General features: G+C 36.6%; 1 protein-coding gene and 1 long non-coding RNA gene across 3 annotated transcripts; both read right to left on the bottom strand.

Annotated features, from left to right (window-relative positions):
- On the bottom strand, positions 6,378–7,229 carry LOC109234428. Its single transcript, XM_019400417.1, has one exon. The coding sequence runs from the start codon at positions 7,227–7,229 to the stop codon at positions 6,378–6,380; it is 852 nt and encodes a 283-aa protein (XP_019255962.1).
- Positions 7,975–11,215, bottom strand: LOC109223602. Of its 2 annotated transcripts, XR_002067605.1 has the most exons (4): positions 11,064–11,215; positions 10,714–10,827; positions 9,355–9,433; positions 7,975–8,308 (listed from the first exon to the last, which is right to left on the bottom strand). It is a non-coding gene; the product is annotated as an uncharacterized LOC109223602 (long non-coding RNA). The 2 variants fall into 2 exon arrangements; XR_002067604.1 differs by lacking the exon at positions 10,714–10,827.

Below are 16,097 nucleotides of genomic sequence, written 5' to 3'. Positions count from 1 at the left end.
GGGGTTATTACAATCGGTTGTAGAGGGGTTCTCCTCTATAGCAACCCCATTGACCTAGAAGGGTGCCCCGTTCAGATGGTCAGACGAGTGTGAGGCGAGCTTTCAGAAGCTCAAGATTGCTTTGACTACGGCACCAATGTTGGTGTTGCCCAAAGGTTTAGGGCCTTATATAGTATATTGTGACGCATCTCGTATTAGACTTGGTGCGGTGCGGTGCTGATGCAGGATGGCAGGGTGATTGCATATGCGTCGCGGCAGCTGAAGGTTCACGAGAAGAATTACCCTGTTCATGACTTAGAGCTGCCAACCATTTTTCATGCGCTGAAGAATTGGAGGCACTATCTTTGTGGCGTATCGTGTGAGGTATTCACGGATCATCAGAGTTTGTAGTACTTGTTCAAACAAAAGGAGCTCAATTTGAGGCATATGAGGTGGTGAGAGCTATTAAAAGACTATGATATCACCATCTTGTATCATCCCGGGAAGGCCAACGTGGTGGCTGATGCCTTGAGTAGGAAGTCACTTAGTATGGGAACCTTGCGTACATTCCAGTCAGTGAGAGAACGCTTGCATTAGATGTTCAGGCCTTGGCCAATCAGTTCGTGAGGTTGGATGTTTCTGAGACCAGTCATGTTTTAGCTTGTACGGTCGCTCTATCTTTATTGTTTGAGCGCATCAGGGAGCAGCAGTATGATGACCCTCATTTGCTTGTCCTTAGGGACACAGTGCGGCACGGTGATGCCAAGCAGGTTACGGTTGGAGATGATGGAGTTTTGAGGATGCAGGGTCATGTTTGTGTACCTAATGTGGATGGACTTCGTGAGTTGATTCTAGAGGAGGCCCACAGTTCCCGATATTCTATTCATCCGGGCGCCGCCAAGATATATCAGGACTTGCGGCAATATTATTGTTGGAGAAGAATGAAGAAGGATATAGTGGCATATGTGACTCGGTGTTTAAATTGCCAACAAGTAAAGTACGAACATCAGAGACTTGGTGGTTTGCTTCAGAAGATAGAGATTCTTGAGTGGAAGTGAGAGCATATCACTATGGATTTAATTGTTGGACTCCCACGGACTTAGAGGAAGTTCGATGCAGTTTGGATCATTGTGGATAGACTGACCAAGTCGCGCATTTCATTTCTGTGGCAGTTACCTATTCTTCAGAGAGGTTGGTAGAGATTTATATCCGCGAGACCGTTCGTCTTCACGGTGTGCCCGTGTCTATCATATTTGATCGAGGTACGCTGTTCACCTCGCATTTATGGAAAGCAGTACAATGTAAGTTGGGCACGCAGGTTGAGCTGAGCATAACATTTCATCCTCAGACGAACGAACAGTCCGAGCGCACTATTCAAATATTGGAGGATATGCTTTGGGCTTGTGTTATAGACTTCGGAGGTTCGTTGGATCAGTACTTGCCGCTAGCAGAGTTTTCCTACAACAACAGCTATCAATCGAGCATCCAGATGGCTCCCTATGAGGCATTATATGGTAGATGGTGTCGATCGCCGGTTGGATGGTTCAAGCCGGGGGAGGCTCGATTATTGGGTACAGATTTGGTACAGGATGCTTTTGATAAGGTCAAGATCATTCAGGATAGACTTCGCAAAGCTCAGTCCAGGCAGAAGAGTTATGCCAACTGTAAGGTTCGTGACATTACATTCATGGTCAGAGAGAGAGTGTTGCTCCATGTGTCACCCATGAAGGGTGTAATGAGGTTTGGAAAGAAGGACAAGTTGAGCCCTAGGTACATCGGACCTTTTGAGATTCTTCAGAGAGTGGGTGAGGTGGCTTAGAGGCTCGCATTGCCACCTAGTTTATCAGCAGTTCATCCGGTATTCCATGTGTCCATGCTCCGGAAGTACCACGGCGATCCGTCCCACGTGTTAGATTTCAGGTCTATCCAGTTGGACAAGGATTTAACCTATGAGGAGGATCCGGTGGCCATTCTAGCCTGGCAGGTTCATCAGTTGAGATTGAAGAGTTATGCTTCAGTTCGAGTGTAGTTGAGAGGTCAGCCCGTCGAGGCAGCTACTTGGGAGTTCGAGTCGGACATGCGGAGTAGATATCCCCACCTTTTCACCAGTTCAGGTACTTTTCTATGTCCGTTCGAGGACGAACGGTTATTTTAGAGGTGGAGAATGTGATGACCCAAAAGCTCATCTTATGTTTTAGAACTCAATTCTACGCTTTCCGGAAAGCTTTTATGCTAAAAGCTTATGAAAACAAGAACTTTTGTCTTAAACGTTAAATTGAGTTGACTTCGGTCAACATTTTGAGTAAACGGACACGGATTCGTATTTTGACGGTCTCGGTGGTTCCGTATCATAATTTGGCACTTGGGTGTATGCCTGGAATCGAATTCCGAGGTCCCTAGCTCGAGATATGAATTTTTGTTGAAAATTGAAAGACTGAAAATTTAATGGTTTTAAGAATTTGGTTAATGGTTGGTCTCGTTGTTATAGGGTCCGTATTTTGCTTCCGGAGCCCGGTACAGGTTCATTATAATATTTAAGACTTGTCTGTGAAATTTAGTGAGAAACGGAGTTGGTTTGACGTGATTCGGAAGTCCGGTTGTGAAAATAGAAGTTTTAAAGCTTTCTTGAAAATTTCATTGAATTTGGTGTTCAATTCGTAGTTCTAGGTGTTATTTTGGCGATTTGATCGCGCGAGCAAGTTCATATGATATTTTAGGACTTGTGTGCGTGTTTGATTTGAAACCCTGTGGGCTCGGGTGAGTTTCAGATAGGCTACGGAGTGAATTGAACTAAGAAATCATAGCTGGTGTGCATCAGACCTGCAGATTTCGCATTTGCGGAGAGACCATCGCATTTGCGAACAGTGGGCTGGGGGGTGGACCTTCGCATTTGCGAACCTCTCTTGTTCGCATTTGCGATGACTGCAGGCCTAGGGCACTTTTCGCATTTGCGGGTTCGCATTTGCGAATCCTAGGTCGCAAATGCGATACCTGCAACTGAACAAAAGATGACTTAGACGGGATTTTTAATTCATTCTTCAATTTCAAACCTAGAAACACAAGAGGCGATTTTCCAAAGGACTTTTCTTCCCCAAATCATTGGTAAGTGATTTTAAACTAATTTTTTTCGTCTTCCACTAATTTTTCCTAAGATTCAACCTATAATCTAAAGTTTTCATGGTGGAATGGGGGCTTTTGGGTAGAAACTAGGGATTTAGAAAATTGGGGATTTAGACCTCAAATTGAGGTTGGATTCCAAAACTAATTATATATCTGGGCTCGAAGTGAATGGGTAATCGGGGTTTGATCCAAACTTTGGGTTTGGACCATGCTGTCCCGGGTGTTGACTTTTGTTGACTTTTTCAATAATGGCCTAAATTGAATTCTTTGCAATCATGGGTAGTTCATAAGGCTTTATTTGAATCGTTTGGTTGGTAATTTGCTAGATTCTATTGGTTCAAAGGCTTGTTTGAGAGGAAAAACCGTGGTTGAGCTTTGCGTTTGGCCGTTGGATCGAGGTAAGTATCGTGGTTAACCTTGGCTTGAGGGATTTGGTCTTATTTGCCTATTTGCTACGTGTTTGAATGTTGGGTACAACGTGTAGGTGAGGTGACGAGTACCTATGTGTTGTTGTCGGGTCATAGCATGCGAGTGGGTCTTATTCTTGCAATTATTGCTTTCCGTGATCATATTATCCATGCTTAGACTAGTTAATCATGATGTCGATCGTTCTTATCATGTTTACGGACTTTGGTCTTTATTGAGTATTGATTCAAAGTTGAGGTTGATATTGTGGAACCAAACATTGAAGTAAGACTTGTTCTTGTTATTTCCATCTCCCTGTTGTTATTGTTCATTGTTCTGGTGAGGGAGAGTGTTAAATCATTAAGGGTGATGTCGTGCCATGTTTTGTGAGTGTAAATGCACGAAGAGTGATGTCGTGCCATATTGTGAATGTTATTGCACGAAGGGTGATGCCGTGCCATGTTATGAGAGAGTTAATGCACGAAGGGTGATGGCGTGCCGTTTCTATTGAATCATATGGTGAGGTTGAGAGTAAAAGCGCGAGGGGTGATGCCATGCATTTTCCTTTATTGTGTTTACTTGTTCCTATTGGTTCAAGGTATATTGGTTGATTAAGTTCTTATTACTGTTGTGGTTCTTCATCTTGTGATCCCCTCAGCATGTCCCCCCTCCTGAAATTTCTTGTCTAGCTTTTACTTGTCGTTATCTTTGTACATATACTGTTAAATTGCACAAGTTTATTTGTGGGTGTCTTGTCTTAGCCTTGTCACTACTTCGCTGAGGTTAGGCTCGACACTTATGAGTACATGGGGTCGGTTGTACTGATACTGCACTCTACGCTTCCTGTGCAGATTTTGGTATTGGTCCCAGTTGATCGAGAGGCATAACATCTCAGACCGGACCATCGGAGACTCAAGGTAGATCTGTCGGCGTTCACAGACCTTGAAGTCCCCGTCCATCTCTTCTGTTTTACTGTTTTTTTCGTTCAAACAGTTATATTTCTTTCAGACTTTTACTTGTAGTAAATTAGAATGTTCGTGAATTGTGACTCCAGATCTGGGTAGTGGTACATATATTGAGGTGGTTATAAATTTCCGCATTCATTTTAACTCGTTATAGCTTATTTGCTGTTAATTACTGAAATGTATAAGAATTGGTTTAATGATTTTCTAACGTTGGCTTGCCTAGCAAGTGAAATGTTAGGCGTCATCATGGTCCGGGCGGTGAAAATTCTGGATCGTGACACCCTTCAACTACTTGCTACTACAAATTTCATCAGAATTTAATACTTATCTCATTCTCTTTCCATAGCCATAGATCTGACTTTAATACAGAAAAATATTAAAACAGAAACCACAATTTTCCCAATAGACAGATATCTTTTGAACTTACCTCATCTTCTAAACAAGCATGTTCCAATCATTTTTTGTGCAATTCCCTGTGAGTGCAAGAATTAGGAAAAAGAGGAGGAAGAAGAGTTTTTGGGAGTAAAAACAAAAGACATACAAAAGAAAGACTAATGGACCGAAAGAAAAAAACATGTACTTCCTCCGTTCACTTTGCACGTTTTGACTTTTTACTCCCTTTAAAAAATAATAAATGAAGTGTATAGTTTATTATGTTACCCATATTAATTGATACATATTTTATTGGATTTGAGAAAATAATTTGAAATGAGTAATAAATACTGTGGGTATAACTGGAAATTTTTTTTATTTTTTCTTGATATGCATAAAGTGACAAGTAAAAATAAAAATCTATTTTTAGAGCCTGTTTGGATTGGCTTGTTTTAAGTGTTTTTAAGCCAAAATAGCTTTTAAGCCATTTTATAGTGTTTGGGTAAAGTAAAAAAATGCTTTTAAGCATTTGTTTTTAAGCTAAAATGATAAAAACAAGCAAAAAGCAAAAAGTTGGAATACCTAACTTAGGACTAAAAGCTATTTTAGTTTAAAGTCACTTCAAACAAGCCTATCCAAACATGCTCTTAGTATAATACCAAGTAAAAGTGAATGGAGGGAGTATTACGAGTAAGGTCACGTGAAAACTCTTCAAAGTAGCCAAAGGACACTGATTTTTGTTAAAATAATTAAGAGTCAGATGAGGTCCTAAAATGTTTGTCTTTTGCAGATAGTTTAAGGTTGAAGTTACTCAAAATGGGAAAATAGGTTTTCCACTTTTAGGAAAAATAGGAAAGACTTGGATTCCCCACGCGTCAGTGATTTATCTGGCGACGGCGCCATCAAATGGGGTGTCACTCCTCCAAACTTAAAAAAAATGTAGTTTTAGCAAAATTTTAAAAAGCAAAACAAAAGTAAAGTCTAACAAAATGAATTTTAGTTTTATGTATGACAGTCTAATAGTTTAGCGTATATTGGTGGATTCTAACGAGAGTATTTATTTTTCTTTAAATCATTAATCTATACTTAAAATATTTTAATACAACTGTTTCTTCTATCTGTATTATCATTTATATTTGAGGGGTCGTTTGGTTGGAAATAAGAGATTCCGGGATTAATTATTTCGGAATTAGTTAATCCACCTTTCCATAGAGATAAAAAAAAACGCTACAATTCTGGATAACTGATTCTAGGATTAGTATTGTTATGGATTTTAGAAAAATATGCAAGCATCAAGAAGATTGAAAATAAGATTGAAAAACTGTCTCTAAAATTTTATTAATCATAGGGCTTTAAATAGCCAAATAAATAAAGTAGTAGACTCCTCCTACAACTATATTACTAAACTCTTACTATAATTAAAATTCTGAATCTTCTAGTAGACTCCTCCTAAAACTAAACAACTAATTATTCTAGAAAGCAGTAGCAGTAACAGATGCAAAATCCAACACTCCTCCTTGCTTCTGTTGCTGCAGTCTAAAGAAGGTCATCCTCAATTCGTTCTTCTGCTATTAGTGCTTGTGCATGAGCATCTTTGAACTTGCACACTTTTGTAACATGACCTTTTTGTTTGCAATTTCCCCACAATGCATCAGGTCTCCACCAACAAAACTTTTCTAAGTGTGTTTTCTTTTTGCAATATTTGCAATAAGGATAATCGACTTTTTCTTTTTGGTGTTTCGCATAAAAAATACCCTTAGTAACTTTGTCTTGTCTGAAGGCCCTTCTTTGCTCTTGTGCTTGAAGAGCACTTATTAATTCTGCAACAGAGATGGTAGAGAGATCTTTAGACTCTTCCAGAGAGGAAATTTTGGATTCAAATCTCTCGGGAATTGTTACAAGAATTTTTTCAACTATCCTGTCATCTTTGAAATCCTCGCCAAGCAACCTAATTTTATTGACAATTAAAGAATTTCGGTCAGAATACTTAGCGATGGTCTCATCATCTTGCATTCTAAGAGATTCAAAATCTCTTTTCAAATTTAAAATCTGATTTTGTTTGCCTCGTTCACTTCCTTGATACTCCTGTTTGAGTGTTTCCCAAGCTTCTTTTGTTGTCTCACATGCAATAATTTTAGAGAAGATTGAATCTGCAACTGAATTTTGAATTATAGTTTTGGCTTTGTATTTTTTGGTTTTCTCATCTGAATGAGCTTTGATTTGGGCAAGGGTAGGATTTGCAGGAAGTGGTTGTATAAGTGTGTCTTCCATTACAACTTTCCATAGATCATAAGCTTCAAGATAAGATTTCATCTTCACTGACCAAATCTGATAGTTTTCACCAGTGAAAGTTTGTGGGGTATTCAAAGAGAGACCGCTGCTTGCCATTGTTAAAATTTGGTTAAAAATTGGTATGGGTAAAAATGGGTATGGTTTAAAAGTGGTTGAAATTGGTTGTTTTTCAGCGAATTCAGATATCCGTCAAGATCAATGGAGGCTCTGATACCACTGTTATGGATTTTAGAAAAATATGCAAGCAGCAAGAAGATTGAAAATAGGATTGAAAAACTGTCTCTAAAATTTTATTAATCATAGGGTTTTAAATAGTCAAATAAATAAAGTAGTAGACTCCTCCTACAACTAACACTACAACAAATTCGATTATCAGTGATGAATTATTTTGTCACCTAAAATTCATATTTTGTCACAAAAGACCTTTTGTGACAAATAAAATTTTGTCAATCTTTCGTCCCTAAAACACCGTCACTAATAATGTACATACACAACTTTATGTTTCGTCGCTAAATACAGTTATATTAATTACGAAATTCTTTTTCGTCCCCAAAGTGATAGTATTTATGACGAACTTGTTCGTCATAAAAAGTATAAAAAAATCGTAGTTAAAAGTGCACCTTCGTCACTAAAAGGTCATTAATGCTGACGAAATTACTTTGTCACTAACTATTTAGTTTCATTAGTGACAACATAAATCATCTCTAAAGTGATATATATTTCGTAGTTGAACAATCACAATTCTATCACTAAAAAATGCCTTTTATAGACAAAAAATTATTTCGTCCCTATGTATAAATTAGCGACGTATTTGCTTTTATAAATAAGGTTTGCAATTTTGTAGTAAAAACTATCATCTCGTCACTAAAATATTAATTTTACCGATAAAACAAAAATGTATATATAAATCGTCATGATTAGTGACCATTACAATTCTCACAAAAATAAAAAGATAATTCAACAGTCAAAAGTAATATGAAATCTCATCAATGTTGCAACTTTTTTCGCTTTTGTGAGTTCCTTCCACTTGTTTGCTTTGTTGATGGAATTGCCTAGACTGACGTCAATTTTCAACTAGGATCTCTAAACTCATCTTTCTCCCAAAAACTTCTTTATTTCTCGAGACTTTTTTCTAGCTTTTGCGCAACCTTCCTTGATTCCAGTTGAATCTGCATCTATTTATAAAAAATCAATTCAAAATACTATTTATAATGCAAAAAAATGTGGATCATATATATTAGTAGTAATTTTTAAATTACAATTGAACTTTATCATTACAACTTTAACATAAGTGAAAGTTTACCGATTCTTAATATATCATCACAGTTTACATCCACAAACTACTCTATTTGTCAGCATACACTCTATCCATATTTTCGTAACTACTAACTATCAAAATGAAAGGTAATCTTTGTAGGCTTTCTCACATTAGAATCAAATCTGAAGTGTATTAAAAGAGCAATTATATATAGTTATTATTTATATCCTCATTCATTCATTTCACTACAGAAAAAAAAGAAGATAGAAGTTTCAGAAAACAAAATCCAAGCAATCCTTTAAAATATCATAGAAACAAGGCACTCACTTGTGTAACATACACCTGTGATTAAGATAACACATATTAAGCAGGCAATTGCTTGTGAATTCAAGTCTTCTTTCCTGACTCATTTATGCATGACACCATCGAAATCTATACTAGTCCGTGGATGATGTTGTCTATAATGTTAATACCTAACATTTCAATTCTCATTTATTGTCCCAAGGGTTCACTATAATTTCAGGAAGACAGTTGTAGATTTTACCAACTCTATCCAAACATCAATGAGCAAAACACAAAGAGCATGTCACTAAAGATGTAGCAAATATAGTTTTAGTTGGGTTTCATCATTTTTTTCTTTTTCTTTCAAAGTGAAAATAGCTAAATTATTTCCATCAATCCGCAGGTCAAAAAGACATATGAATACATCTAGCTTTCAAAATTAGGAGAAAGAAAAAGAAACAGAACTTTGTTAATCCCTTACAACAGTTGTCAGTTTTAAAGGCATTGAAAATATTTCAGTGCTATTTCTATACCTCCTCTTCTACTTATAATAGCAACTACATGTATTTAGCAATTATTTGATGATTATATATTTATATAATCTAATCAATCCTGCAATCATGGATATTATATCAAATTAAATATAATAATCTATAGAATGGTAAGTTGTATTAAATATACCTGATTTACTCGAGAGTTGGAAAAAATTAGGTGGCAGTTGACCCCAAAGTGTTGAACAAGAAAACACATTTGTTGGAAGCTAATAATAACAAGAACAACATAACGATTAGAAAATGGAAATCAACAGTAGTTGGAAGCTGATAATAAATTTACTGATCGTATTCATTCTCAATATGTCCATAGGTCAGTCCCACAGACCAACATCATAAGATATACTGGAATTCACGAAAACATAAAGGAATTCTAGATTAAAAAAATGCCATAGCAGATAGATAAACAACACTAAAGTGCTTTATCGAGTGGGATATAAAATTTTAACAGAATTCAATTGGGCCCATTTGACTTCAATTTTAATGAAATTAGCTACAAAGGGTGAACAAAGGTGGCAGAAGCTCTACATCTCTACAATAAGAACTTCATTCATTTCTCTGTGTCCCAAACAAAAGCTTGTCAAGTTCAATAGAAGTTGCCTAAATTCAGAGAATTTGGCGGGAAAATTAAATTCTACACCAGATGAATGCATCACCCAAGGACATTAACTTGAAAATCCGCATCACCATACACAAGAGACCATTAAAAGTAAACTATGCTTTCTATTACCAAGAAATGCATAACCTTAGATTTTCCATACCAGCATAGATATCGAACATGTATGTTTATACTTATAATACTACACAACACAAGATGCAAGCATTCTTGTAATACTATATATACCACAAGTAAGGAAAATAGTTTTGCACATTGCTTAAACTGAAGTACTAAGATAGTCCACTAAAGAGCTTTCGAATACATTTGAAATGAAGAAATAAAGAAACTTCAAAGAAATGAATCAAATACCAATATTATGTACTGCCAATGTTCTTTTTCCTACAACAATTTGATCAACTTCTATACGAATCTGAATAGGAATTCATCTTCAAGTTCATATTTAGAGCTTACCTCTAACAGAGTTCCTGAGAGTGTCACTAAATCCTTACTCTTTCCAACAAATATGTCATTGAAGATGAATCTAGTAGGGTATTAGAAACATATAAACACGATCAAAGAGCAAAGACCAACTTGGAAACAAGGCATCAACCTCCAAATATTACTCTAATATACTAAAACTCGTATTGCCTATGCTAACCGAGGGAGTGCACCCACAAGAATTAGGACATAACTTGCTATTCTCCAAAATGTAACCTACCAGGAGAACAATTGAAACTTAAATAAAACTAGCTTAGAGTTTCAAGCCCTAATTTTTGGTTTGATGGAATGGTAACCCTCTAATGGGAGCACTGGAAGAATTTAATAGAACAAGATAACTAGTCAAGAGAATAATATACTAGGAGTATTGATGAAAGTAGAAAGGAATCTCACTTGAAGGAAAAGAGAAACATGACTATCGTGAAAATGGCGTCAAAGGGATCTACGTCGCGAAGCTCTATCGTTTCTGCGATACCCTCCAAGCAGTTTATGTCGCAGCCTACTTAACTTTGAAAAAAGTCAGTCCTTTTTATATTGAAACACATATTGGAAATACTAATTTTGATATTAAATAAATAATTTATTCTGAGAATTCTCAGATCTAGAATTCTAAGTCATTAAGTTCTTCTCTCCAGGGACGATACATTTGAATTGGGGAAAGCCCTAAGCTCTGTACGTTTACATGATAAATCAACGCCTTAAGCTTGAAATAACTGTAACTAGAGAGAGTTGAAGAAGCTTACCATTTCAAACCCTAACGTTGATTGAGGGAAGGCCGAGCATCGTTCCGTTCCTACTCAGCAGCTCTGAAGCATTTGATGAAACTTGGGAAGTTTGGAACAAAAGGAGGGGTTAGGCCAAAAGAGGGAAACGAGGAAAATTTTGCCGCCTATGCTTTTTGTGAAAAAATAAAAAATGATTATAGGCCAGAAACCAAATAAGTTATTGAGAAAATTAGATATTTGCCAACAATAGAATTATTGGCAACAACGGAAACATATTATTGCCAATTTACTTAATATTTTAAGTTATTATAATACCACACAAATAGGGCTACAAGATCAAAATATTTAGCAACAAGAAAAACTTATGGGTAAAATTTATTATGTACCAACAACTAAACAAAGTTGTTGCCAATTACTAATATTTAGCAATAAAATAATTATTGTTGCTAAAATATTGTTGCAATTTCTACACTTTCTTGTTATGATTGTGATTGTAACTAGTTTTACTGTACTTTCAAACAATTAAACTCTCCAACGCATACGTATTTGAAACTAATTGTACAACAAAATAAGATTCAGGTTTAATGGGAAAAACCTATAAGTGTAGTTTTTTTTTGAAATTTCAATTACTTCTAGTAATATAACGCTGGATCAATTGGAGAAGATAAGTCTATAAGCTTAAAATTTGAATCTTCTATCTCAACCAAATAGTAGTAATTTTGAAAATTTTACTATAATTAATCAGAATTAGCATCATTACAGTGAAATGCAAGATTAATCAATATTTGAGTAGAGTTATTATCGAGAGGTAATTTTACAAAAAAAGTATTGGTATAATGATTATCACTATTGTTATAGGTAAAATGTGGTTATAGAGGGTTAAAATATAACATGAGCAATCGATTAGAGAAAACTTGGCTACTATAGTGAAATGTTATTATAGTGGATGATTGTTATAAAGAGATTTAATTGTATATAGTGCCATAGTGGCATGCCAAACTGTTTGCACTCAGTTTAGGGGTGAATTTAAGTCTTTTCCATTGTAAAAAAGGTCATGTGTTCGAAAGCTTCCGTTATTAGTGAATAAGGGCATATTTGAACCAAGCTTCCGTTTTTCTTAATGTTATTTTAACAACTTGAGGTCACATATTTTATTTCCGTCTACAAATCATATATAAGGTCAACGATAAAAATAATGNGAAGATAGCAAAACTTCACTGATTTAACAAAGTTCTGTTGTGTTTCCAACTCTACAGAAAAGATGACGAACGAAAACCAAACTAATGGAAATGTTGTGGGAACGGGAGCTACTGTTACGAGTGCTGCTGCCTCGTCAAGCCGTTCTACTCCTGCTCATGCTATGGCACCAGCAGAAAAACCCGCAAAGTTTTCCGGTATTGACTTCAAACGTTGGCAAATGAAGATGCTCTTCTATCTTACTACGTTGAGTTTGCAACGTTTCATCAAGGAGGATCCTCCGTTCTTGGCAGAAAGTACTCCGGATGATGAATGACTTGTTGTAACTGAAGCATGGAAACATTCTGATTTCTTGTGCAAAAACTACATTTTGAGTTGTCTGGAAGATGGCTTGTACAATATCTATAGCGTCATGAAAACTTCAAAAGCATTATGGAATGCGCTTGAGAAGAAGTACAAGACTGAGGATGCCAGACTTAAGAAGTTCGTGGCTGCTAGATTTTTGGATTTCAAGATGATTGACACTAGGTCGGTCATAACTCAAGTCCAAGAATTACAAGTCATTGTGCATGACCTCCTTACTGAAGGTATGACCCGAATCAATAAGTTTATTAATAAGATTTATCTTATTATTAATTATGAATCTATTACTGAAGGTATGGTCATAAATGAGGCCTTTCAAGTCGCCGCTTTCATTGAGAAGTTACCTCCGTTGTGGAAGGACTTTAAGAACTATCTAAAACACAAGCGGAAGGAGATGACACTTGAAGACTTGATTGTTCGTTTGAGGATAGAAGAAGACAACAAAAATGTTGAAAAGAAGTCACGTGGAAACTCGACAATAATAAGGGCTAACATTGTTGAGGAGGCACCACAAAATAAGAAGAGAAAGAAGGCTTCTGGACCAAAGAATTACCCAAGCAAGAAAAAGTTCAAGGGTAATTGCCACAGCTGTGGAAAATCTGGGCATAAGGCCGTGGATTGTCGTGCACCAAAGAATGATAAGAAGAAGAAGAATCAAGCTAACATGGTTGAAAATGCTGAAGAAATGGAGGACTTGTGTGCCATGTTGTCTGAATGCAACTTGGTAGGAAATCCTAAAGAATGGTGGATAGATTCTGGAGCCACCCGCTATGTTTGTGCTAACAAGGAGTTATTTTCTTCTTATGCCCCCGCAGACCCGACGAGACAATTTTCATGGGAAATTCGTCTACAGCCAAAATTGAAGGAGTTGGCAAGATTGCGTTGAAGATGACGTCGGGAAAAATAGTGACTCTAAACCAAGTTCTCCATGTTCCAGAAATTCGCAAGAATCTTGTGTCTACCTCTCTTCTTGTCAAGAATGGATTCAAATGTATTTTTGTTTCTAATAGTGTTGTACTAAGTAAGAATGATGTGTATGTAGGAAAAGGTTACCTGAATGAGGGCCTTTTTAAGCTAAATGTAATAGCAGTTCCTATCAATAAAGTTAATGCTTCTTCTTACTTACTTGAGTCAAACACTTTATGGCATTCATGCTTAGGTCACGTCAACTTCAAAACATTGCGAAAAATGATAAATTTAGAAGTATTGCCAAAATTTGATTGCATTAATTCCAAATGTCAAATATGTGTGGAATCAAAGTATGCTAAGCATCCTTATAAGTTCGTTGAAAGGAATTCAAGTCCTTTAGACTTAATTCACACAGATATTTGCGACATGAAGTCAACACCATCTCGCGGTGGGAAAAAGTATTTTATTACTTTTATTGACGATAGCACGGGATATTGCTATGTTTATTTACTTAATAGTAAAGATGATGCAATTGATGCTTTCAAGCAATACAAGAGTAAAGTTGAAACACAACTAAACAAAAAGATCAAAATGATAAGAAGTGATAGGGGTGGCGAATATGAATCTCCTTTTGAAGAAGTATGTTTGGAAAATGGCATCATTCACCAAACAACTGCCCCTTACTCTCCACAATCTAATGGAATTGCGGAGAGAAAGAATCAAACGTTGAAAGAGATGATGAATGCGTTGTTGATAAGTTATGGTTTACCACAGAACTTGTGGGGGGAAGCTATACTTACAGCTAACCGAATAATCAACTGTGTACCTCATAGTAAAATACATTCCATTCCTTATGAAAAATGGAAAGGAAGGAAGCCCAGCTTGAAATACTTCAAAGTGTGGGGGTGTTTAGCTAAGGTACTAGTTCCTAAACCTAAAAGGGTTAAGATAGGTCCAAAAACGGTTGATTGTGTATTTATTGGATATGTAACCAATAGCATGGCATATCGTTTTCTGGTTCATAAATCAGAAAATCCTGAGATTCACGTTAATACGATAATAGAATCAGATAATGCTGAATTCTTTGAAACTATTTATCCGTATATAAAGGAAAGTGAAGTGACCTACCAAAAGTCAAAACGACCTCAGGAGGAAATAACAGATGGTATGCCTAATGAGGAAAATCTGAGAAGAAGTAAACGTCAACGGACATCTACTTCATTCGGTCCAGATTTTCTGACTTTCCTGCTAGAAATTGAGCCTTGTACCTTCAAGGAAGCAATGTCTTCCTCAGAAGCACAATATTGGAAAGAAGCTGTCAATAGTGAAATAGAATCCATATTGAGCAACCATACCTGGGAATTGGTTGATCTTCCTCCGGATAGCAAAACATTGGGTTCTAAATGGATTTTCAAGAAGAAAATGAAAGACGATGGTACTATTGACAAATACAAGGCAAGACTTGTTGTCAAAGGATTTAGACAGCGAGAAGGTCTTGACTATTTTGACACATACTCGCCGGTAACAAGAATTACATCCATTCAGATGCTAATAGCGTTAGCCGCCTTATATGGTCTTCAAATCCATCAAATGGATGTAAAAACAACCTTCTTATTTACATGAACCAACCTGAAGGGTTTGTGGTTCCGGAAAAAGAAAAGAAGGTGTGTCGACTTGTTAAGTCCCTTTATGGACTAAAACAAGCACCCAAGCAATGGCATGTGAAATTTGACCAAACCATATTGTCAAATGGCTTTAAGATTAATGAATGTGATAAATGTGTTTACATTAAGAACGTTCCAAATTATATAGTCATTGTTTGCTTATATGTTGATGATATGCTAATAATGAGCAAAGACATTGCCGACATTCAAGCTACTAAGCGTATGCTTGCTAGTAAGTTTGATATGAAAGACTTAGGAGTTGCCGATGTAATTCTAGGAATTAAAATCCAGAGGACTCCTCAGGGTCTAGCTTTGTCTCAATCACATTACGTGAAAATGGTACTTGAAAAATTCAAACACTTGGAATTTAGAAATGCAAGAACTCCAATTGACTTAAACCATCATCTTATAAAGAATAAAGGTGAAAGCACGTCTCAAGGAGTATGCTCGTGTGTTGGGAAGCTTAATGTACATCATGAACTGTACACGACCTGATATAGCTTGTGCAATAAGTAAACTTAGTCGATTCACAAGTAATCCCAACAAACATCATTGGGTGGCAATGAAACGAGTTCTGGGATATTTGGAATATACCCAAGACTACGCTTTGCACTATAATAAATATCCTGCGGTTATCGAAGGATATAGTGATGCAAATTGGATAACCGGCTCAACAGAAACAAAGTCCACAAGTGGATATGTTTTTACTGTTGGTGGAGGAGCAGTATCTTGGAAGTCTTCCAAACAAACGTGCATCGCTCGCTCTACAATGGAATCAGAGTTTATAGCTTTGGATAAAGCCGGTGAAGAAGCTGAATGGCTTCGAAATTTCTTAGAAGACATTCCGTTCTGGCCAAAACCTTTGGCTCCTATTTGCATACATTGCGATAGTGAGGCTGCAATAGGACGGGCAGGGAGC

This window comes from Nicotiana attenuata, chromosome 1, assembly GCF_001879085.1.
Source record: "Nicotiana attenuata strain UT chromosome 1, NIATTr2, whole genome shotgun sequence".
Taxonomy (NCBI): domain Eukaryota; kingdom Viridiplantae; phylum Streptophyta; class Magnoliopsida; order Solanales; family Solanaceae; genus Nicotiana; species Nicotiana attenuata.
Note: the sequence above shows the minus strand (reverse complement) of the source record. Positions and strands in the feature narration are given on the sequence as shown.

What these genes read in the sequence shown, in the direction of transcription:
- LOC109234428 (XM_019400417.1), bottom strand. Translation starts at nt 7,229, where the DNA reads ATGGCAAGCAGCGGTCTCTCTTTGAATACCCCACAAACTTTCACTGGT.